General features: G+C 37.6%; 1 protein-coding gene across 2 annotated transcripts; it reads right to left on the bottom strand.

The window, feature by feature from the left end:
* Positions 1-716: 716 nt before the first annotated feature.
* LOC126702275 (uncharacterized) lies at positions 717-25,806 on the bottom strand. 2 transcript variants are annotated; one of them, XM_050400945.1, is made up of 9 exons: positions 25,613-25,806; positions 25,028-25,064; positions 23,657-24,928; positions 18,371-19,736; positions 6,888-7,167; positions 6,098-6,205; positions 5,731-6,009; positions 4,299-4,442; positions 717-1,302 (listed from the first exon to the last, which is right to left on the bottom strand). In XM_050400945.1, exons 3-9 carry the CDS (start codon positions 24,849-24,851, stop codon positions 1,114-1,116), a joined length of 3,561 nt encoding a protein of 1,186 aa, XP_050256902.1. In that variant the 5' UTR covers positions 24,852-24,928; positions 25,028-25,064; positions 25,613-25,806; the 3' UTR covers positions 717-1,113. The 2 variants fall into 2 exon arrangements, with proteins under 2 accessions (XP_050256902.1, XP_050256903.1); XM_050400946.1 differs by having other exon boundaries at positions 23,657-24,912.
* Between the last annotated feature and the right edge of the window lie 333 nt (positions 25,807-26,139).

The following is a 26,139-nucleotide window of genomic DNA, read 5'->3' as shown; positions in this document are numbered from 1 at the left end:
CCATTAGATGAAAAGGCAAAAGTAGCTAGCACCTCCTACTCCTATTTTTACAGCACTAGAGATATTGGAGTTATAAGGCCAACAAATGAATCTAGAGCCAGAATGCTGGTTTCAGCGAGTTACAACGAAGAGCATCCACGGGGTTTGAGGATAGTAGAAGATTAGTTTATTGAGATTGTATTGCTGCTGTTAAAGAGGACGCCTCTTCAGTATCAACTCCATTCCCCTTGACCAAGCATAAACCACTCAATTTACCAAAAGAATCCAACATATATATATATATATATATATATAAATTTGTGATTTACATGTACAAATTTTTACGATTTGAGATTAAATTTTTTTTTCGAAAGTATCACCCCAGCCCAACTGGGTAAAATACAACTATTTAACCTCAAATGCAACCACAGCATGCTGCCAAAAGAACGGCAAATAAAAGGGGTAAACCAAGAATGATTGCCGCTACAGAAAAGCAGTGTTGATTCACAGATAATATAATGTAGCAAATTGAGTCATGAAACAATCAAAATTGGATAGCAAGCTAACAATGGCAGGCAGCCAGAAAAAGAAAAGGTAGACCCCCAAAAGGAACAGGAAATAAACTAACGATAGATTGCGCTGCTGCGGAAAAGCATCATGTTGATTGACGAGCACATTGTCAGTGTAAGCCTCATACATGATATAATGCAGCAAATTGTGTCATGAAACAGTCAAAATTGGATGGAAAACTATTCCACAAAATATTACTAGATAACCTAAAAGAATGATCACACATCATGTACAACACGATTTTTAAGATTTCTTCCACCAGATCAAACAAAGCACCCCCAAGAATACAGAGAGCGTGCAAAATTACATTCTTGATTATGGTTAGTTGGAATTACAACTTGGCAAGGGGAAGGAAAGATAGGTATCACCAACAAAACCAAACACAACCTTCAATGCATTGTGCACAGATGTAAGGGCCAATTTCTCTTTGAAGACCCCCTAAAACAGACGACCAATTTCAGCCAGAAATAAAAGTGGCTCCTTCCCCTGTTAAGAAGACACCCAAACACAAACACGAGGGCACCTGCAGCATATCATTGCCAGCAAAAAAAATCTTCAAATGGCTCAAGATGATATAGGTTCGTATGGGTATGATAGCCATGGGTGCTTTAAAGCCTCTGAAGCTGAAGGCCGCTTTTTTGGGTTTATCTCAAGTAGATGAGCAACAAAGTCAATGAAGCCTTGATCTCCCATTGGCAACCGGTGTCTTAAGGATGTCTTTTTTGGTATCAGGTATTCCAGCCGGTTTGTTTCCTGGAGAATAGTAGAATAGCACTATGTTCCATATCATATAAATAAAAGACCAAAAGCATTTGAATAATATTTAAAGAAGTAGAAACCTGAATTCTATTTCTGTCATCACATATACAAGCCATGAATTAAAATTGATGCAATTACAGTTGAATAAACAATCAAAACTGTTAAGTAGGAAAAATTCTGCTTATGGTTGGATACATTTGATAAATATATAGCCCTTAGCAATTTAAACACAAGTACAGGTAAAGGGATAAAGTTAATTTCTAACTCTATTAAAAATTCAAGGCATAAAAGTAATTTCAACTAATTCATAACAAGTACAGCCACTTCATCTACTAATACCAAAATGAACCAAATTCTCGAGATAAACAAGTTATGAAGTGCCAAAAATAAGAGAAGGGCATCATCTGATGGAAGCCGATTAGCAAAGCAGGTGCCACCCAAGGATAAACTTAATATCTAAAGAAGACATGAAGATAACTCCTGGAGCTCCATCATTCATTGAGAAATGAAAACACAAGCTACAAGTACCTAGATTGCTATCTAATTTCCACACACAAGTGAAATTGGACTATGATGTGTCATGATCATGCACAATGTAGCCAAGCCAGTGAGAGTGTAACATAAAGGAAAGATGTCATTGTTAACAATCTTGGCAGGTCTGGCCAAAATATATGGAAAAGGAGAATGCAAACAAGAAGAATACAAAGCTTTATAGGAGATCCACTTGACAAAGAACAATGCAAAGGAATTCAATTTTGACAGTAGGGTGTTTAAAGATAACGTCCTTAACATGCAATACCAATGGTCATTGGACTGAACCATAAATCCTTCCATATACAAGAGATGGAGGGTGAGATCACACATTCAATTCCTTGTAGCTATGTAAGCAAATATTTACCTATTAAAAAAAAAGGATACCATGCATGCAATAAATTGTGAAAGAACATTGTTAGAATTATGGTTTAGTGATTAAATTCATCATTTCCTAATAGTTTAAACTTTTTGGACAATCAGTAATTTAACATGGTATCAAAATATGAGATCTTGAATTCAATCCTTGTCTCCAATCTACCTCTCATTTAAAATGTTAAAAAATCTCACGTGTTGGGCTCCACTTATTAAGGGGGAGTTAGGCCCACATATTAGGGGGAGTGATGCAGGACAACCAGAACAAAAACTAAACAACAGGAAAACCACTAGGAGTCAGCACCTAGGATGGACATGGAGTCAACACTAGACCTAAGAAAGACCAAACAACCATTTTTTTCATTCATCAAAATATCCTATTGTTACTTATAAAGGATTGCTAAATCATAGTTCTAATTGGCTATGAAACCATAATTGCCTTATTACAAAAATAACCTTACTTATTACAAAAATAACCTTACTTCCAAAATACTAATAGCCTAATAAACTACTAGAACCTACAACATAAAAATACAATTGATTTGCAAACATAAATAATATTAAATAAAAATCTTCTTGCATCTCCTACATCATTCTCCTCTTGTTGGAGAAAACTCGACCTTGAGTTTTAAAGCATTGAAGGATTAGGATGCTAACAAGTAACACTTGCTTTAAGTCTAGAATCACCTTAGGGAGCACAGAGAAAATAAAAATCTTGAATTCCACCACATCAAACTCATTTGGAATCACAAAATCAATGTGTGGAATCAACATAATCTCATCTTGTACCTTATGAACCATAGGAAGCACTGTGGTTTTAACCTCTTCGACTTCACCAAGACGTAGATCTTCAAGCACCATGGAGGGTTGATCAGAAGTACATTCAACAACTTCAATTTTCAAATCATGTGCACCCTCAAGCTTGCTACTTAGTTTTTGAGTGGATGTCATTATCTTTTCTAGCTAGGCATTAATCCTAACGATTATTTGCTCCCCCAATTTCCACAAAGTACGTGAAACATTCTGATTTTCCTTTCTAACACTAGGAAAAAGTGAGTTGAGAAGATCCAAGGAAATTTCTTCACTTTCATCTATGATTAGAGTCATAATTGTTTCCATGGCTGAAAATATAGCAAGTGGATGGTTGAACCTAATTATTTTAAAGAAATTTTGAAACATCTCAACAACCAATGCATCATACTCAAGGTCCAACATCACACTTGACATTGGCAAAAGTATCAAGAATTGAAATTGCCTTTGTATAACGAGTGGACACAAGACAACAGGAAAATAAAAGGATATGACCTAGGAGTCAGCAACTAAGCCTTACTTGGAGTTAGCACCAAGCGGGAAAACCACTAGGAGTCAACACCTAGGGTGGACCTGGAGTCAACACCAGACCAAAGAAAGACCAAACGGCCATTTTTTTCATTCATCAAAATATCAACTATCCCCTTCAAGGAGTATAATAGGCTGCTTATAAAGGATTGCTAAACCTAGTTTTAATTGGATAGGAAACCCTAATTGCTTTATTACAAAAATAACCTTACTTCCAAATTAAAATACTAATAGCCTAATAAACTACTAGGACCTAAAACATAAAAATAAAATTGACTTGCAAACATAAATAATACTAAATAAAAATCTTATTACGTCTCTCGCATTAGGGAGTGTTGACCTATGGTTAAGTGATTAAATTCACAATTTTCTAATAGCTTAATATTTTGGGACAATCGATAGTTTAACAGACATAAATATACAAGCACAAATATGTAAGCATTTTCTGCTTTTTCCCAGCTGCCCAGGAGAGGGAAAAGAAAGGAGGGAGGGTGATTGCATGTGGTCCTGTGTACACCCAAAAACATGCTTCTTGGTTGCCTGCATGTTGCAGTCCATTTTGGTTAGTGGTTTTTTTGTCAGAGACCGAATCTTGGTTCCTCTCCACTATATATACTTCTACAAGCATATAACTAGCATCAGCAGCATTGGAGAATGCCGAATACTCAATTTCTTTTTTTGGTAAGTAATAAATATTCAATTTCTAGAAACTAAACAAGATAATATCCTAGAAATACAACTTTTACCTGATTCCGTTCATAAAGCATGTGATTTTTGGTAAAATATTTGTATGTATCCCGTCCTTTGGCAAGCATGCTTTGATCAATGGGAGCTATAATTCCCATAACTCGAGCAAGTAATGTTGCAGGCGAGTCATTTTGGAAGAGTACCTACACCAAGGCAAAATTCATTGGGAAAAAAATCAACCACAATAAATCTCTGTTAAATTAATGGGGAAAATGGTCAATATATCATGCACATCAACTGATGCAGAAAAACAATCAAGGCACAGGAAAAATTCCCATGGTTGTCAGCCCTCTGTGACAGTAAAAATGTAATAACAATAACATAAAGCATTAGCATTGCATTGAAAAGGTAATTAAACAGGCACCATTCGCTAGTTTTTGCATGTCAATATCTAATAAAGTTAATGCCAAATGTCTTAACAAAAGACATGAAGCATTAAAAAATACAAGCCTCAAAGGAAAGAAAGGTGATGACTGAAACCCTGTTTTGAAGAGTTTGATTATGATGCAGACAGCCAAACACAAGTACTGATTAGGGCATGGCCATAAGTCACCTCAACCATTTCCAGCAACTAGGTAACAAGGTGTCCAGCAACCAACGGAGCTCATCAAATCAACAAAAAGTTTATATTTTAATGGGGCTTCAGGAATTTGTATTTTGCAGGCTAGGTATTAGAAATTTGTACTTACAAATAAATTTGGTTGGGCTTACTTGAGAAGGTACTAACTTAAAGGTGAAGAAATCTGGATTCTTCTAGCTGACAACAGTTTTAATGACTGTCAGATGCAATAGCCAAAAAATACAATTTCATATTCCTCTCATTCAATAAAAATTTTATTACTTATAAATTTTTTTTATATAAAAAAAAAAAAGGACAGTTTGCTTTTTGATTCACAATTTTTTCATAAGAAATAGACTAAATTACACTTTGGACTCTTAAAGTTTGGGGTTGTTTTAGGTCTTTTAAATTAGATATTTTTTCATTTTGGTCCTCCGAGTTTTATTCCATTTTCAAAACGGTCATTCCATCCATATTTGTGAAAACAACCCCAAACTTTAAGGGTCAAAAGTGTAATTTCAGCACATAAATATAAGTTCCAGTGCATTCCAAGTTAATTGGTTGGTCCAAACAAGCTCAAAACAATCTTTAAGGCTATACATGCAGTGGAGGTAATAATTTTGATATATTTTAAGCGGGAGAAGAGAGATTTGAACCCTACATGTCTCTATTGGAAACACCAAAACACCAAGAGATGCCATTTGACCTAAAGGTCATTCGCTGTAGTAGAGGTAATAATTACAAGATGAAAATAACAAAACTAATAAATTCGGGGCAGTAAAATGAAATCTAGCACATTTTGTAAATTAGACTCCATATAATAAAAAACAAATATACATACATATGTGCATGTTTTGTTGAATGACACTTACATTGCCAGTACAAAGTTCTGCCAAGATGCAGCCAAGTGACCATACATCTATCTTCTTATCATATGAAAGTCCCAAGATAACTTCTGGGGCTCGATAAGACCTGGATTGAACGTAGGAACAGAGGTGATCTGTCTCAAAACAACTGCTACCAAGATCAATGACCTTCACCTCACATCTACTGTAACTTTTCACCAATATATTCTCAGGCTTCAAGTCACAATGTATCAAGCCAAGTCCGTGCAAAAACTGAAGTGCCTCAAGACACTGAATGGTAATTGACTGCAAAATCCAACAATAATGGGTATATATGCAAGCCTTGCAACAAATAAAAAGCTATGGAGAAAAAAAAAAAAATACCCCCACAAACCTGCAATCTTGGCATTGTGAAGTAAACTTCCCCTCCAGACTCTCTATTAAATTTATGAAACTCATATAAGTTTGCCTTGAGAAGTTCACATACTATTAACAAATGCTCCTGAAAAATAAAGGGAGACTTAGCTACCCGTCATTATAGCATCAATAGAAAAATCGTTTGTAGGACATCAGCATCTAAGACCAAATATGACAGATGCAGCTCACTAGAGATATGATAGACCCAGATATATTAGCAGAAATTGAGTTTTTCCTTGAAAAAATCATCTATGAAAAAGCATGCCATATTGCAGCCCACTTGAATATCACCAAGGTAGATAATGGCTGCCTCTGATAGATAACATGAATGATTTATAATCAACAAATCTGTAGTAGAGACACTTGACATAGAGACATTCACTCATGAAGACAATGACAAATAGCCCTGAACTTGGAGCCTGATAACAAATCCACAGACAACTGCATGAAAAAATTCAACAAGATAAAAGCTACCTAAATTTCTCGAGTGGTTGAAGACCTACTTCACAACAAATAAGATATTATTAGGGATTAAGTAGGTTGTGACAGGATCTGACAACCAGATCTAGAAGATAACCCTACAGGAATGTGAGGTACTTGTATAACTTCAGCGAACTCTTATTTGGATTTAGTGAAGGGAGATACAAATTAATTTAACATCTAAATTACCTAGTACACAGACATGCACCAAACAGCAATCCAATGTAAAAGTTCATAACACATTTAAAAAGAAATATAATAGAAAGTTGAATTACATTTTCACTTACTCGATAATAGAAATAATCATACAATCGAAGAATGTGGTACTTGTCACCGGGATCATGCTTATTCACATACTTGAGAAGCTTTATCTCATCAAGGCTCTGATCAAAAAAATCCTTGTTGTTCTTTATAATTTTTACACAGACATCCAAGCCCGTATGCAGATCATGTGCTTGTATAGCTTTGCTGAATGCAGCTGAACCAAGATACTCAGTAACATGATAGCGGCCAGCTATGACTGAATTTAAAACAACATGGAAGTTCTTGTCCTCCTCAAAGCCAGTTCTGAGCAACAGAAAAGTAAGTTTAGATAGTCTGTTAGGGAAGAGATAAAATCACATACTGGCAGGCCTGCTTGCTTTGGCAGCATGAAATGATTGCAGGTTAAGTGATGGTAAAATAAGTTCTCAGCATATGCTATGGGCAATATGAGTGCCAAATTGACCATATGCCACATTATGCTTACAGTTGTTACAACTTGCAAATCAAAACTACATTAACAAGAAATACTTTATACAAATTTTGCCCCGCAAGAAACAAAAATGAAGCATTAAGGAGATACTACATTTTCAAAGATATTAATACCAGTGAGCCAGCTGTTATACCATGAAATGGAATACATAAGAAAAGATGAACGAAAAAAAAATACATACATACATACATACATATATATACACACACACACACTCTTAAAAGCTACCACCACCTGCAACACATTGCCAGCGATCATTAGAAGGTCACCATTATTGACGCAAGACAACCATAACAATTGAAAATAAAATTAAAATACAAGAAAATAAAAGGATATGACCTAGGAGTCAACACCTAGGCCTGGTTTGGAATCAACACCAAGCGAGAAATCCACTAGGAGTCAGCACCTAGGGTAGAACTGGAGTCAACACCAAACCAAAAAAGCTAGAAGGCCATTTTTTTCATTCATCAAAATATCAACTAATTCCAAATATTAAAGATATGAACTAGGAGTCAGCACCTAAGGAGTACAATAGTTTGCTTATAAAGGATTGCTAAACCCTAGTTCTAATTGGCGTGAGAAACCAAATTGCCTTATTACAAAACCAACCTTGCTTCCAAATATTAAAATACTAACAGCCAAATAAACTACTAGGACCTAAATATAAAAATATAATTGACTTGCAAACATAAATAATATTAGATAAAAATTTTCTTGCGTCTCCTACATCATTCCCCTCTAGTAGGAGAAAACTCAACCTCAATTTTAAAGCATTGGGATTAGGATGCTAACAAGCAACACTTACTTCAAACTCTTCTGGAATCACAAAATCAATGTGTCGAATCAGCACATTCTCATATTGATCCATTGGAAACACTGCGTTATCAACCTTTTCGACTTCACCAAGTTGTAGATCTTTAGGCATTATGGAGAATTGATCAGTAGCACATTCAACAACGTTAACTTCCACGTCAACTTTCACATCGTGCGCATCCTCTAAAATTTTATTCTTCTTGTTGCTCTTCAATAGGTTTGTCTTGTTGCACACATGTTAAAGCAACACTTGTTGGTGCTTATCAAGACCCTAGTGCTACTTGACGTTTCTCCATTACCAAAATCTCAGAGGCTTCACTTGATTCACCTGAGCAACCAAGTCTTGAACACCTTTCATGAGCTTTTCAAATAATTCCTTTAATTCTTTGAAGTCTTGACGAAAGGTAGATTGTTCAAGAGTGCACTGAGGACATGAAATGAGATGAGACTTCATCGTATTTTCTTCAAAACATGCAATTGGCTGGCTATTCCATTTCCTCATACCATCACTTCGATCTTGAAAATTACCACACTGAGCTCGGGGTATATACTTAGCTCAAAAGTATGGTCACAAATATTCATCACAAAGATTTTTTTTCATATATTTCCAAGCAGTAATGGCAGGTTTATACTTATAGAGCGGAGATATTCAAGATCACCCAGAAAAGTTGGACTCCTCCTGTTAACTTCAACTTTTGCATAACTGACTTTTATGTTATTTGCAAAATTTTCTTGCTCAAAAGAATTGCTCCATCTCATTTATCCAGTTGAAAAAATCCCTTGGATTATAGAAGCACAGCTCAATGAACAAGAATCTTGACTGCCTAGCTTGCTATTGAAAGTTGAAGAACACTTGATGCACACGGTTTGGCTTCTGCCTTCTGGTTTTAATGGGCTAATCTGACTTCTTTTCGGAATTGGGTAAAGGGCTGACTGTGTGGGAGGCTTGGCTTTCTCTTTTTCTTATGGTAATTTGTGCTGGGTGGTCAGGCAAGGTTTATTGTGATCTTTTCTTCTTTTTTTGATGCTTGGGTGGGGTCAAAAGCTGACTTGAAGGGGGGCCTCATTTTTTTAATCAGATGGGTCAGGTTAAGTTGTGAAACACTGTGTTTGGGGTTACAAATTACAATGTACCAGGTTGTTTAAACAGAAGTTTGCTGGGGTTTTTTTTTTTTTTTAAAGGTTAGTTACTGTTACCTTATGAGACCAGAGGGGAGGATTCACATTGCAGTTGGATGGCAACATGGAAGGTAGGTGTCTTCCTGGTGGCACAGGTGGGGGTTGGTTTTGATGTGGGGCTGCGGCTGGTATTTGGAGGTTGCGAGCTGCTGTTGGTGGCTATTGACGGAGCAATGAAGGTGGCACGGTGTGCAATCAGTGACCCAAGACAACCAAAACAAAACTGAAACAACAATAAAATAAAGGGATATGACCTAGAAGTCAACACCTAGGCCTGGCTTGAAGTCAGCACCAAGCAAGGAAACCACTAGGAGTCAACACCAGACCAAAAGAGACCAAACGGCCATTTTTTCATTCATCAAAATATCAACTATCTCCTCAAGGAATACAATAAGTTGCTTATAAAGGATTGCTAGATCCTAGTTCTAATTGGCTAGGAAACCCTAATTGCCTTATTACAAAAATAACTTTGCTTCCAAATTAAAATACTAATAGTCTAATAAACTACTAGGACCTAAAACATAAAAATACAATTGACTTACACACATAAATAATACTAAATAATAATTTTCTTGCGTCACCCGCATCAATTAGCATATGGGTCTGTGGGTTAGGGTCTGTAATTTGTTGCTTATAAACTAATGGATGCTGCTATGTGGGTTTTGATAGTGGTGAGATGGTGGAGATAGAGGGTGATGCCAACAGGATTTTTTTGTGGAGTTTTCTGTAGTGGTACTACTCAATCTAAAGAGATGGAGGGTGATAGGCAGCCCCGCCTAGGGCCATGAGTTGTTTAGTATGGAACTATCATGGGCTTGGGAACCTACATACAGAGCGGGAGCTTGTCGATTTTGTACAGGCTAAAGATCCCTTTGTCGTATTTATAGCCAAGACATGGGCAAATGAAGGCTAAAAAAAGCTAAACATAAAATAGATTTTGAGCATATGTTCTTTGTTCCTAGAATTAATCATGGAGTGGATTTAGTGCTCGTTTGGAAAGACTCGGTCATGCTTGATATTGAGACTTACTCCAAATATCATATAGACTATCATAAACAAAGGTAAGGAAGATGCTTGGCGATTTACAAGCTTTTATGGAGAAACCATAACGCATAGAAGACAGGAAGCTTGGTCTAGGCTTCGACAATTCAATAGCCGTTTGAATTTACCATGGCTTTGTGCTAGGGATTTTAATGAACTAGTGAGTAATTCTAAAAAGATGGGGAGTGGAAATAGGAGTGTCACTCAAATGCAGCTGTTCAAAGACATCATTGATGAATGTGGATTCCTTGACCTGGGCTATTTGGGCTCACAGTTCACTTAGCAAAAACATTTTAGGGATGGTCATTCAGTATGGGAACGCTTGGATAAAGCTTTTGCAAATAATGATTGGTTACTTAGATTTGCTAGTACAAATGTTCACCATCTCCTCTCAAGTTCTTGGTACCGAGTGGGATGGAACCTATCCCTTATAGGAAACCCTTTCGTTTCAAAAAGATGTGGCTTCAGACAAGGGATGTTCAGAAACTGTGGAAGCTATATGAACTACCCAAGCTACTAACGATATTTAGAAACTGTGGAAGCTGTATGGTCTACCCAAGCTACTAATGATCCAGCAACTCATACAACATATAAGATTGAGAAATGCTCTAAAGCTCTAGCTTAGTGGAGTCAGACTCACTTTCCGAATATTAGGTGGGAGTTGGCGAAGAAGAGGAGAGAATTGATCCAAGCCGAGAGTGTAGCTATCCATTCTAGGGTTAATGATCAGGTTAGAAGTATTCGGATGGAACTCAATGACCTTGATAAAGAGAACTAGATGTGATTCCAACATTCAAGGTCTCTATGGGCAGCATATGGTGATAAACACTCAAAAGTATTTCCATTATTGAGCTACCCAGTGTTATAGAAAAAACCATATTGCACTAATCCGTACTAGTTCATGAGTTTGGAGTACGAATATGGAGGAGGTCTCAACTTCCTTTATCAATTATTTCAATGATCTCTTTTCATCGGCATCCCCCACCCACTGTGAGGAAACTTTAGGCTCTATTCACAGTTTCATTAGTCCTGAAATGAACCGGAAGCTTTTTGCTGACTTTATGGCTAGGGAAATTCATGATGCTATATGACAGATGGCCCCCTTGAAAGAATCTAGCCCTGATGGTAAGCCTGTTGGCAATTGTTAGGCAGTGATGTTACAATCTCTATTCTTGATTTCCTTAATTTTGCTCCCCTCCCCCCTCATCTCAATCACACATTTGTTACTCTTATTCCAAAGATGAAAAATCCTGAACATGTTTCTAAGTACAAAAACCTAAACATCCTAAACATGTCTCTGCAATGTTTTGTACAAAAAATTTTCGAAGGTTTTGGCAAATCGGTTGAAGAAAATACTCCCCCATATTATCACTAAGCATCAGAGCGCCTTTACCAAAGCCAGCTGATTTCAGACAATACCTTGGTTGCATTAGAGACCCTACACAGCTTACAAAAACATAGGGCTCGTTTGGTAACAGTGTTTAAGTATTGTTGTTCAGTTTTCAGTGTTTTGGAAATACGTGTTTGAGTGTTATAAAAATACGTGTCAAAAGTGTTATTATTATTTAAATACTGAAAACTATTGTTTAAATGACAGTGCCAAACAGCCCCATAATACTAGGGATGATGGTTTCATGGCTAACAAACTTGATACGAGCAAAGCTTACGACAAAGTTGAATGGCCTTTCTTAAAGTCAATGATGAGAAGAATGGGCTTTAAAGAGAAATGGATTTCGTTGGTTATGACATGTGTAACTACTGTCTCTTATTCCATCTTAAACTCTTATTCCATCTTAATCAATGGGGAACCTAAAGGTATGATTAGACCTTCAAGGGGCATCAGGCAAGGTAACCCCCTCTTGTTACTATGTACAAAAGTTTTGAATGGTCTTATCTCCCAGGCTGCTAGACAAGGTGACATTCGGGGTTTCTCTCTTTGTAGAAATGGCCACCACCTAACCCATCTCTTTGCAAAGGATAGTCTCTTATTTTGCAGATCTTCCCATCAAGAATATCAAAAAGTCTTGGATATCTTGGATGTTTATGGCTCCAATTCAGGACAAGATAAATAAAAGGGCAAATTACGACTTACCCACCTGTGGTTTGACCAAAATTTAAGTCGTCTATTTGTGGTTTGAAATTTGATATTTACCCACCTGAGATTTGACCGAAATTTAAATTGCCTACCTGTAGTTTAAAATCTCATGATGCAAGTGTTCCGCTGGATTCTTTTTGATCTCGTTTTTTTTTTTTTTTTTTTTTTTTTGGGAAGAAAGAGACATAAAAGTAGAGCAAAATTACATTTTTAACCCTGTTTTTAACAGAGGTGGATTACAAAACTATAACTAAGCTAACCTCAGGTGGATAAAGTGTAAAATTTCAAATCACAAATAAGCAACTTAAATTTCGGCCAAACCACAGGTTGGTAAGTTGTAATTTACCATAAATAAAAATAAGACGACTATCTTTTTCAGCAAATCCACCTCCGAAGAAAGAAGACAATTTATCAAAAATGCCTTGGGTGTTCGGAAAATTAGAAACTATGAGAAGTAATTGGGGTTGCCAGCTCTAGTTGGAAGAAGTAAAAAGGTAAGTTTTGATTATATCAGAGAGAGGGTTTAGAAGATGTTACAAGGTTAGGAGGAGAAATTATTATCTCAAGCAGGAAGGGAAATCCTCATTAAAGTGGTGGTTCAGGCCATACCTACATATACTATGAGCTGCTTTAAACTATCGTTGAGGCTTTGCTCTGATCTTGAGTCTTGTCAGGAAATTTTGGTGGAGACAGAAGGGTGATATGAGGAAGATTCATTAGGTGAAGGGGTCGGAGATGTGTAAAACAAAATCAAGGGGGGGACGCATGGGGTTCAAGGACTTGTCATTGTTCAATGATGCCCTGTTAGCAAGGCAAGCTTGCTGTCTTTTTCACAATAAAAATTCTCTCTTCTACTAGATTTTCAAAACAAAATTCTTTCCTAATCGCTCCATCATGGAGGCCTTTGATTCCAATCAAGCTCATATGCTTGGAAGAGCATACTTAAGGGAAGAGATGTATTTAAGCGGGAGGCTAGAAGGAGAGTAGGTAATGGAGAATCTACAAGTATTTGGGGCAATTTTTGGCTACCTTTGAAGTATCACCCAAGGGTCTTATCTCTTGTTGTGGATGACCTCTTTGCGGATAGAGTGAGTTCTTTGATCAACCACCAAACTCGTAGTTGGGATGAAAGTTTACTAGCTACGACGGGAAGCTCAACTGGTAAAGAGTATCCCACTAAGCAATGTTTTTCCTGAAGATTGCCTATATTGGAAGAAATCTCTTGGAGACAGAAATCCAGGATGCTATTGATTAAGAAAGGAGATAACAACACTAAATTCTTCCATAAGATGGCTAATTCCCGGAGAAGGTATAATCACCTGAGTTTCTTGGAGGTGGATGGGGTGATCTATGAGGAGGAATCTGAGATGGCTGCTCAGGTTGTGCATTTTTATAAAAATTTGTACTAGGAGTCAGAAGAGTGGAAGCCCTTTGTGGAAGGTCTGGAGTTTGATCAGATAGATGGGTCGGAGAGGGGTTGGCTTGAAAGGAGGTTCGAGAAGGAGGAGATTCTTCTAGCTCTTAATGAGTTGGGGGGAGATAAAGCTCCAGGTCCAGATGGTTTCTCTATGGCTTTTTTCCACCATTGCTGGAGAGTGGTGGAAAGAGATGTTCTAGCAATTTTTGAGGAGTTCTATCATCATAGTAAGTTTGAGAAATCTCTGAATGCGACCTTTATAGCTCTTATTCCTAAGAAAAATGATGCTTCTAATATTCGAGACTTCAGGCCTATCAGCTTGGTGGGGAGCTTGTACAAGATTTTGTCGAAGGTTTTGGCAAATAGGTTGAAACAGGTATTAGATCAACTGATTTCTGAGTTTCAAAATAGTTTTGTGGGAGGTAGACAGATTCTTGACTCAGTTCTTATTGCTAATGAGTGTGTTGATAGTCGTGTTAAGAGCAAGATTCCGGGGGTTATTTGTAAGCTTGACATTGAGAAAGCTTACGATCATGTGAATTGGGAGGCTCTTCTAGATCTTTTGAAGAGAATGGGCTTTGGGGAAAAATGGTGTAGATGGATTCGCACTTGTATCTCCACTGTCCAGTTTTCTATTTTGATTAATAGGACGCCAGCTGATTTTTTTGGGAGCACGAGGGGTCTAAGACAAGGGGACCCGCTATCACCAATGTTGTTTTTGGTTATGATGGAGGTTTTGAGTAGGATGTTGAAAAGAGTAGAAGGTGCTGGCTTGATCAAAGGTTTCCAAGCTGTTGGTAGTCGGGGTGTAGGGGAATGTGTCTCGCATCTTCTGTTTGCGGACGATGCTATTCTATTCTGTGATGCGGATGTGGAGCAAATCCTTCATGTGCGGATGCTTCTCCTTTGTTTCCAGGCTATGACTGGTTTGAAGGTTAATGTCTCGAAGAGCGAGTTGGTTCCTATAGGGGAGGTTAATAATGTTCATGCCTTGGCAGAGATTCTAGGTTGTCGGATTGGGTCTTTGCCTATGACCTATCTTGGTATGCCGTTGGGGGCTTCCCATAAGTCCCCTTCTATATGGAATCCTATCTTGGAGAAATTTCAGAGGAAATTGGCCGGGTGGAAGAAGTTGTATTTATCTAAAGGTGGTAGGTTGACGCTGCTTAAGAGTACGCTTTCTAGCCTTCCTACTTACTTTTTATCCCTTTTTACCATTCCCTCGCATGTGGCTAATAAGATTGAGAAGATTCAGAGGGACTTCTTGTGGGGGGATTCGAAGATTCATTTGGTGGGGTGGGATAAGGTGTGTGCTCCTAAGGTTAATGGTGGTTTGGGTATAAGGAAGTTAACTACGTTCAATAAAGCGTTACTAGGAAAATGGCTATGGCGGTTTGGGGTTGAGGAGACTCGTCTTTGGCGGAGGGTTATAACTTTGAAGTTTGGGGAAGAGTGGGGGGGTTGGTCGTCCAAATTAGGCAGGGGGTGTTCATGGGTGTGGTTTATGGAGAAGTATCCGGAAAGGTTGGGAGGTGTTTTCCAAACACATCCGATTCGAGGTAGGGGCAGGGGATAGGGTGAAGTTTTGGACGGATCATTGGTGTGGGGACTTACCTCTCCACCTATCCTTCCCGGTAGTGTATGGGATTGCTATTAATAAGGAGGCATCTGTAGCCTCGTCTCTCGAGCGTCTGGGAATCGAGGCCCGGAGAAGTTGGAAGGTTCTCCTTCTTAGAAATTCGAATGATTGGGAGTCGGGTGTTGTGGATGATTTCCTTCATTCCCTGGGTTCTAATTTACCTCTTTTTGAGCAAAGAGACCGTATGATTTGGAATCTGTCAAAGAAGGGGGATTTTGATGTTCGATCGTTCTATGATAAGCTTCGATGTCCCTTGCCTATTATCTTTCCTTGGAAAGGTGTTTGGAAGGTTAAGGCTCCTATGCACGTCTCCTTCTTTGTCTGGTCTGTAGCTTGGGAAAAGATTCTTACAGGGGACATTCTGCGGTGTAGAGGCTTCGATTTTGTTGATTGGTGCATTTTGTGCCATAGTAATGGGGAGACGGCGAATCACTTGCTTCTTCATTGTGGAAAAGCTTTTCAGTTGTGGAGCCTGGTGTTTAGATCTTTTGGGATTTCTTGGGTCTTGCCAAAATCGATTGCAGATACGCTTTTCGGCTGGTGGAACTGGCTCAGAAAGCACTCTTCTAGAGTTTGGAATCTAGCTCCGTTGTGCCTAATGTGGTGCATTTGGAGGGAGCGAAACTGGCGTACTTTTGAGGACAGGGACAAAACTGATGACCAACTACTCGCTTACTTTAGTGGCTCTCTTTTTGATTGGTCTAGGGCTTGGGGACTCACCTCTAGTGATTCTATTCCTATGTTTCTTAGTTCTCTTCTTTGTAATTAGTTCTTTGTTGGCTTCGCTTGTTTTCTTGTTTTCTACTTTTCTTCTTCTTTTTTTGTTTCCTCCTCTGTACTCTCTGTTTGTCCTTTTGTTTTCCTGAGGTTTTAATATAATTTTCTTACTTATAAAAAAAAAAACCTCTTCAGGTACTTACACTGTCAAGACTGGCTATAAGTCTCTTACCCTAGACTTGGCCCAACAAGATGCAGATGGGGTCCTCAAAGTTATACCCTGGTATTTGGATAAGTATTTGGAGTCTTAGGGTTCCCAATAAGGTCAAAATTTTCTTATGAAGAGCTTGCAAGAACGCCATCCCTACCAAAACTAATCGAGTTTGAAGAAAAGTGCCAACCGATGATGATTGCAAACAATGTCACCAGGTCCCAAAGGATGTGAATCATGCACTATGGTCTTGTCCTTGTATCTCAGTGGAATGGGATTCAAATGCCAAATGGAGTTTTCGTGGGACTCAACACTTCTCTAGGTTCGTCGAGGCGATTCAGAAGGTCATAGACTTAGGGGAACATCTTGATGAGTTTGCAACGCTGGCTTGGACCATATGGTTTCAGAGAAACCAGTTGAGAACTAATGATGAAGCTTTCCCGATTTCCTAGGTTACTACGCAAGCAAACTCAGCACTAATTGAGTTTGTTCATGCTCTTCCAATTCCTTCGATTGTTCCCCAGATCAGCTCTTCTGGAGTTGTACGTTGGCATCCTCTTCTTGAACCTATAGTTAAGGTGAACTACGATGGTGCTCTATTTTTTAAAATAAGGTGAAGCGGGAGTGGAGGTTGTTATTCGAAACCACTTGGGACTAGTATTAGCGTCAATGGTAGATAAGATGCCTCCTCTATCCTCGATTGAAGCTGTGGAGAGCTTAGCGGCTGTTCATGCTCTTCAACTTGCCAATGATTGTGGGTTTCCCTCTATTATACTTGAGGGTGATTTAGAAATTGTGAACAATGCTCTTAGAAGTGAAGAAGAATCTTTCACCTCGTTTGGCCACCTGATTGCTGAAGCCAAGACTATTGCAGAAACCTTTTACGCAGTTACTTTATCCTATACCCGTAGACAAGGCAACTCTGTTCATAATCTTGCTAGACATGCTAGTCATGTTAGCGGTTTCACGGCGTATATGGAAGGTTTCACGTTGCCCTAAAACTTATCAAAAAAAAAAAAATTTCTTTTGATGAATTATATATATTTAATTAATTATATTTGCTAATTCAATCATCAAAATGTAATTTAGCTAACCACAAGTGCTTTTACATTAAAGGCTTACAAAAAATATATGAAAAAGAAAATGTAGGAGGCATAATAAAAATCACTGCATACTCAAGAAAAGAGGATCACCAAGAATCATAGGTTTTTTTTTATTGGTAAGTTAACTTGACCCTCCACTCAATTCCTATAGAGGGAAGAGGCACCATTTGAGCTAGAGATCATCGTCAAAAATCACCTAGAACACGTTAATAGTTATATGATCAGCCAATCTATAAGCTCGAAAAAATAACTTGGAAATGTCCATCTAATTCTTTTTTTTTTTTGATAAGTAATAAGATATATTGATAAAAAGGGGACACCCTAGTGCACAAGGAGTGTACAAGGGAAAAGAAATCAAATACCTCTATCTCAGTTTAATTGACAGTAACTACCCTTGTATGTAACCAGTGATATGCTATGCTTGCTTTCAGTAATTTGTTTTCTTAAGTTAATGATATAGAAAGAAGTTGGAATCAAGGTTTGAGCTGTAAGGCATAATCAGACATAAACCAGTAACAAGGACTGATTATCATCACAGAGATTTTAGGATACTGTAGATATTTAGTCGAGAGAGAGAGAGAGAGAGAGAGAGAGAGAGAGAGATTATTAATCTAAATCTACCCAAAAAAAAAAACTAATACCAATCTAACTCTAAAGAAAATAAATAAATAAAGAGCATAATACCACAGTTTTCAAAGTAATAAGATATTCCAATATTTGATTTAGACGTAAATAGCAGCATATCAAGTCCATGAAAATAAAACAACCAGCAGAAAGATGAAAAAATAGGAAAGCACGTGCCTGTTTTTCCTATGCACAATCTTGAGGTTAAAGGTCTCAAACTCCTCCTCCTGAGCTTTTATCTGCCTTACTTGCTCTTGCACAGCAGCTGCCTCTTCATCCTCAAGTGATGCCGCTGGATCTTCCTCCCTTGCAGTTCCAGTTTTTTCCTCTTCTCGTTTTACATGCTCTCTTTCAGCATAACCATAATTAGACAGTGTTGAGGGACTAGAATCTGTGGATCTCGCAGCTGTAGCATTATTTTCTTCATCCCTGGAACTTTTGGCAGGTGAAGAATCACTGCTTTTCCGCTTCCATGAAGCAAGCATATCATCAGATCCCACCAAAGCATTAAGACGCTCATCAGTTTCATCACTGATGATAGCACTGCACTTGTTTGACCATAAAGATTTACTAGAGCCTGTATGCACCAACTGCCCATCCCTCAATGGTGGGGGAAATGAAAATCCATCAGTGTGACTCTTCATCTGCATACTTACACCCTTATCATTCCCAACTACATACTTATTGGCCTCTTGATTGCTACTTTTCTTTTTATCCCTGCTTGATCTATCAATATATTTTTTTTCTGAGTCATGATGATGATGTCTAGACCCACCAATTCCAACATCATGATCACGGAAGTATTCTAGATCCCCTTCACTACTACCTCCAACTAAACTTTCCCGCACTTCACTACCCATATCTGCAGCATCGCTGTTGATTCCTACACCAATTGATCTAACTGAACCATGCTGATCATCATCCATGCAAATATCATCTAGCCGCGACCTCCCACACTCATTCATAACTTTCCCATCCCCTAACATGATGAGTTCATTCGTCTGAGTCACAAAGCCCTGCCAGACAGGTTCTGCACGCATCAAATTCAGTTCCTCTTCATCCATCAACTGTCCATCATATTGAGCAATTAAATCATTCTCACCAGTCCTCCCATACATTTCAGTCACTGACAGCCCTATAGGATCATCTGAAGCTGTAACTGGTTCAACATTTTTTGCTTGAAAATATTGCTCACCAGAGAAGTAAGAATCCTCCTCAGCAAAAGATTGATCATCATCCTCATCTTTCGTTGGAGCTCTTTCCTGTGGATCTGGAACACTGCCATGCCCTGTGCCCTTTTCGTTGTCACTTGGATAATCAATTTCATGAGCCAGAAACCAGGCCTCATCCTCAATAGGTTGTCTCATATATCCAACATCATCATCGTCATCGTACTCATCAGAGTCCCAATACTCATTTGGATAGTCAATAGATTCACTTAATCCATCACCAACAGTTGCAAAACCAGAAACCAGATCAGATGTATCCTCTGCAATTCCCTGACTTACAGATAGCCAACTACCTCCTGCAATCCTTTTGCCACCTGATCATTAATCAGAACTTGTAGTTAACTATGCAAAAAGATACATAAACGGAGATAATTAAATGATAAAACCAGGATCAGACATTGATAATTCTTTGCTAATCATAAAGGAAATAAAAAAGAAAAGAAAATACAAGGAGGAAAGGGGAAAGAAGGATCGGAAATTCAAAACCAAGTGATTAAAAAGAATTTGATAAAACCAAATAATTGGGACCTGTTTCAGATAAATTCAACAGATCTCAAGGCTAAGTGATCAAGCATGATTGCTTAAACAATGCAACCACTCAAAATAAATAAGAATACAGGCTTCACCACAACCCATCTTAATGAGAGATGACAAGAAATCAACAGATTTTATCTGCAATGTGACATACAGGCACACATCTGTACCCAAAAGAATGTATTATAATTTGGATTTTAAAATGAAATACAACCAGCCAGACCAATGACATAAGCTTCCATATTTCAACAATTTACATAAAATTTAGCACATAATGTATAATGAATATGCATAAAATAGATAAAATAATGCCCAATCACAAGGTTCAGAAATTGAAGAATTAGGGAAGAATTTGATAGTCATCATTAAGAAAATTTTGCAACATTATCTTTTATATAAATGAAAATTTTAGGGTTAATTGCAGAAAACCACCCTAAACTATAGGGTTACTTGCACTTTGCACGGCAAACTATGAAAACTTGGAATCACCATCCCAATTTAACAAATCCTGCAAATAACACCTTGCTGTCCAATTGATGGTTAAAGTTAACGGTCATGTGCAAGTCAGGTGACACTCCAAAAACTAAATTTAGTGATGTACCCCTCCAGCCGGTTAAAAGACTAAAAGGCTTGTTCTTCATATTCAGGTTTGGAAAAATAAGAAGAAAATACATTTTCTCCCCTAACTTGATTTTTTTTTTTTTTGGGTGTAAATAAATAGGTATAAACAGACCCCCTTCAAAGAATACAGATCACAACAAAGGAAATTAATAAAATCTACTAAAGACATCGAAGGGATGCCATTATCATGAACCCAAAAAATAAAACATAGAGATGACCCATTGGCATATAGATTTATAAAATGGCATAATACCCTCAACCAAATATTGAATATACAAAACTAGAAGTGATTGACAAGGCAGGTAGACACTATGGTGTCCCTTTCATAATTCATTGATCTGATCAAAGACTGATTTGATTATTTTTATAACCAAGGCCGTGATGAATTTTGAAGTAACAATTTTCAGAGCCAACATTCCTGCCACCCAGTCCTTTAATAGCTTCCAACCCAAACGCCATTGTGTTACTGGACACCAACGGCTTTCCTGTGCTCTTTGACATGAAGAAGGTCAGAAAGAAAGACCTTTTTATTGGGGCTTTCATGCCCTCCACCGAACTCTCTGGGGCATACTAAGTACTCTCCTACCTCAACCCCTCTGAGCTGAGCCACAGCAAGCTTAAACACCTCTTGTTCTTCCAACTAAAGTCTCATCACAACCACACGACCCTAGAGTTCCATTCTAACTACACCAAGCCCTTTGAGGGATGAAACTCTTATTTAAAAAATCTCACTAATGATGACATCTTGTTGGTCCTCTTCAGTATCAAGTTTCACCAGCATGGAACAGGTCAAACAACATAAGACCCGCCGTGTGGGGGGGGGGGGGGGGGGGGGGAGGGCAATGGGCAGACAGTTCCAGATTGGGATTGAGAGAGAGTTAAGGACTTTTGAGGGAAATCAAACCTGTGCTGGAAGACAATCCATAAGGAGTAATTTTTAGTCCATTTAGGAAATTTGTAAGGTATTTTAGTCGTTTAAATTGTTGGAGGGAAAAATCATTAAATTTAGTTTCTAAGAGTGTCACGTGACTTGCACATGCATGTTAATTTAACCTTCAATTCAACAACAGAATGTTATTTGCAAGACTTGTTATAGTTGGGGTAGTGATTGCCGCAGGTTTTCATATTTTGGGGTGCAAAGTGCAAGTACCCCATAGTTTAGGGTGGCTTTCTGCAATTAAACCAAAATTTTATAAGTAGAAAAAAAAAATACAAGAAAAACCATGTGTAAAAGCAGAATCACAGGCTAGGGCCACTAGGCTAATAATGTGACATTTACACAAAGGTACAAGAACATTCAAATACAAAAATAAGAGAAGAGGTGGGGTTGATACAGTGTGATTAGATTTCAAATTCACTATAACCCACCAACACTTCATAACAATTCATTTGGTATGTGGTTTGACCCGCATGGAAAAGAAATATTTCAGATCAATGGTAATGCCTATAAAGGAAGTGGATGGCAATGCTCATAAATATGTTACAAAACCTAATTTCATGCTTATTGCTAGTAAGCTATAGCTCAAAGTGCCCATTTGGATTCAGCGTTTTCCGCTGAATCCTGGGCTGCGTTTTCTGATTTTTTTTTTTTTTTTTTTTTTTTCCCAGCCGCACTATTTGACCAAGTCAACCGTGAACAGTGTATTTGTGCACTGTTCACGGACCCACAAATTCTACTTTTTAGCAACTTTTTCATTAAAAATGGGTCCCACGACACTATTTACACATGTAAAAATTATTTTGCTACAGTGTTTTCAGTTTCAGCAACAATAAACTCAATCCAAACGGACCCAAATAGCACTTCCCCTATTAAACATGGAGGAGGGTAAGTGTGTAACGAGTAATGACAAATATAGTATGTCAAAAAATTTATATTAAAAAAAAAAAAGTTCAAACTATGTAATATACAATGCAATGCATAAAATTATTGCATTCATTTACTTACATACAAATTTTGAGAGTCTATAAGCAAAGCAGGCACAGATGTGCACTTTCTGTCATGTGTTTCAAGTAAAGAACTATGACAATGTATAATGGCAAAATATTCCATAAATTTCTGAGAGGACAGCTTAGGCTAATACTTAATGTCATCTCAACATGAATGAGCAATCATAGCATAAATTTTACAGAAATAGACAGATTAGCAAGTTTATCAGACAATTAGACAATAACTACATAACATTATAGAGGTTGAACTACTCTGTGGAAACCATTGAATTTTCCTGAGAAACAAAAACAAGTTGAGTAGTTTCAATTGAAGCTTTACGAAACTTAGCTCCTTGATCCACAGACAGCAAAACCTGGGTCTCATGCTTACAATGTTTCAGCATATATTATTCATAAACATGCAAAATAAAAGAAACAACATTCTTTTAAATAAGTTCACCAGTTTAAAGCATATTTCCATATACAATAAATTATCTATTCATGATAAAAATCATAAAACATTATTATTGAAAACGAATTAAAAGAAAATGGTAAAAACAATAATAGAGAATACGGTTGAACAATCTTGTAAAAAAGCAGAGCAAGACAGCATCTCTTTTTTAAATTAAAATGATAAACTTCTGACAAACCCCATAAATCAAATAACAATCATTTTCCAATTCTGCCAAATCCTTTTGAGGGTGGATTGGTAAATGAATTCCTTTTCCTTTCATTAATCATACATCTAAACAGTTTATTAACTGAAGGCTAACACTACACCTCAACCTCACTGGCCACTGCTGTAGCCACCAATGACTTGAAATGGCTACTGCTTTACACAAGGAGATTTTCAATACAACAATAATGCTGATTATGATAAGTTGAATACATCTAACTAGCTCAAGAAGTAATAGTTAGCTACAAGCACAAGGGCCTAAACAGATAGATCAACACTAGAAACATGAAAAAGAAAATGAAATAAATATGATGACTAGGTAGAACTAGAAATGGCAAGTTCAGAGATGTAAAAAGTAGGTTGTACACTAAGGCAATGAAACCCAAATAATCAACTACCTAGTTCAATTCCATAACAAAGACACACCAGATTTGTAAGCTAAGAAATCATATTATCGTATCCATCATATGGGCTCACCTGCAGAGTTTATCTCTTGTCCGACAGGAACATCCAGGTATGACCCTATAAGGAGGGGGTTATCAGCACCGCTGAGTTTTGCAGCAGGTCCATCCCGTTCAAACTTTTCCTCCCAATTAACATTCAATGACTTGTCCTCCGACTTAAGTTTAACAGGTGGCAACCTAGGAAACTCTTCCTTCTGATTCTCAGATGCAAAAGGAAAACTCAAGCTGCTGATAGTCTTTTGCTCTGGAACCCCTTGTGACTTGACAAAGTACAGAGCTCTTCCCACCTCATCCACCTGGTCTTTTATTGCTGCCCTGATATCACTCATTTCTGACTTTTTCTTGCCTTCTTTTTTGTCAACGACAACAGCATTATCATAACTGGTTGACACAGCCCCCTTAGAGAATGGAAAAACAGTCTTGACAGAACAATCTTTCCAAGTATCAGAAGATGAATTTGTGGGATCCTCACTTCTTGACCATGGATTATCTGAAATGTTTCCTATGAAGTATGTGCTACTGGTCTTATGTTGCTGAACAGGTTCTTTGGGCTCACTTGTTTGGATCCTCTCATGCTTGGCTTCCACAATACCTTTGCTAGTGCTTCCAAGCCACAAATTTGTGGGCTCCTCACTTCTTGGCTTCACAGGGACTTTACCAGCATCAGGAACGTCACTCGTTCGATACCTTGGTTGTTCTGATTTCAGAAGCTCCGAAAAGCTACTAGTATTAGTACTACTACCACCATCATTCTGATAAGCTCCAGCAGGACCATTACTAGGATTGAACTTCCACGAATACAAATCAAGCACGGTGTCCTCTGAACCTTTCAGGAAACTAAAGTTCTTATCACTTGTCCCAGCCACTTCATTATTCTTGTTCCGATCACCAGTTGAAGCAGCATTCTTCCATTTGCTCTCAGACCCATTTCTACCAGTCCCACACTCTATCTCTTTCACAATTAATTCCTTCGAAACTTCAAGACTATCCCGAGACGACCCTTGACTTTCCACTACCAGTTTTTCCCCATTATCCTCCTCTACCATATTACCCGAGCTCTTATCTTTATCTCCAATCGTAAGCTTCTGAAGCAAACCATTCAAATCAGGATGATTGCTGAGCTCACTGCGCAAAGCTGCCTCGGCTCTCGTAAACCGATTTCTTTGCAGAAATTCCAGAATCACATCTACCGAGTTCGGTTCTGCCATTTCTTATTTTTACCACTAAAACCTACAAGTAGTAGGTCTCAGCAAGAAGCATCCACCACACCTAACAAAACCTCATTCTAAACATATATCAAATGCTATTTCCTTAAGAAAACAAAAACAAAAACAAAAAAATTAAAATTAAAATTTTCGAAAAATGTATTATGTACAAAACTTACCTCGTACAAGGCTCAATAAAGTGGCAACATTTGAGTCCTGAACAACAAGAAAACCCTAACATTCAGAAATCCATTAAAAAAAAAAAAAATTTTAAATTTCTTCCCAGTTTTCCTACATTTTCTGAGCAACCAAACAGAGGAAAAAAAATTTAAAAAAAAAATCTTTTTTTATTTTTTATTTGGGGGTATCTATGAAAAACGTTAATATCTAAGTGACAGCGAATGAGAGAAAAAGCGGAGAATCAGGCATTCACAGCACGGATCCACAGATAGAAAATTCCAAAAAAAAAAAAAAACCAGCAGATTATACATTTGAAGAAGTTTCCCATTCACCTATTCTTCATTAACACTAAACTCACGTATTTTGGGGCTACTAAAGTGGGAATTCATTTTCCACAAGACTTGTTTTTTTTTTAAAAAGGGAAAAAAAGTAGTTTCTTTGGAAATCAAGATCTGACATTTTGTTGGGAAGTTGGTGAAAGAGAGGAATGGGTTCAAAATTGGAAAGCTAATTAAAAAAAAAAAAAAAGCAATATTTCTTTTTCTTTTTTAAATAAAGAAAATAACAGAGAGGAGGAGGATTACCTGAGAGGGTGGAGTGGCCGGAGGTTGCTGCTATTTTATGTTCTGCGTTGTGATGGTCTGTGAGTTTCTTTTTTCTTTTTTGGGGGTTTGTTTTAAATCTCTGTCTCTTTCTCTCTCTCTGTGTATGTTTTTGTTTAAGACTGAAGAGAGAGAGAGAGAGAGGGAGCTTAGGCCTTAGGGTCTTTTTTGGCACCTGCTTCCTGAATTTTGAGGTGGTGGACCAAGGCAAAGGAGGATCTTCGATGCTTTTGGAGGTTATTCACTATTTTTTTTTTTTTTTTTACATTATTACACTCCTTCAAATTCCATTTTATAATTTTTTTATCATTTTTCCCTTTTGTAGGTTTTTTTTTTTCCCCCTATAATTCCATAGATATGACGTGAAGAGGGGCTTTTAATAGGTGTTTATTTATCGTAAACCTTTAGTGCGATGATCATTCTAAAAGTATAAATGCTTGTGAGGTGTGAGGGGTAAGAGTCGAGGTTCAAGTCTTTAGACTAGAGTAGAATTCTATCTTGTATAAAAA

This window comes from Quercus robur, chromosome 10, assembly GCF_932294415.1.
Source record: "Quercus robur chromosome 10, dhQueRobu3.1, whole genome shotgun sequence".
In the NCBI taxonomy this organism is placed as follows: Eukaryota; Viridiplantae; Streptophyta; class Magnoliopsida; order Fagales; family Fagaceae; genus Quercus; species Quercus robur.
This window is presented reverse-complemented; position numbering and strand designations above follow the sequence as displayed.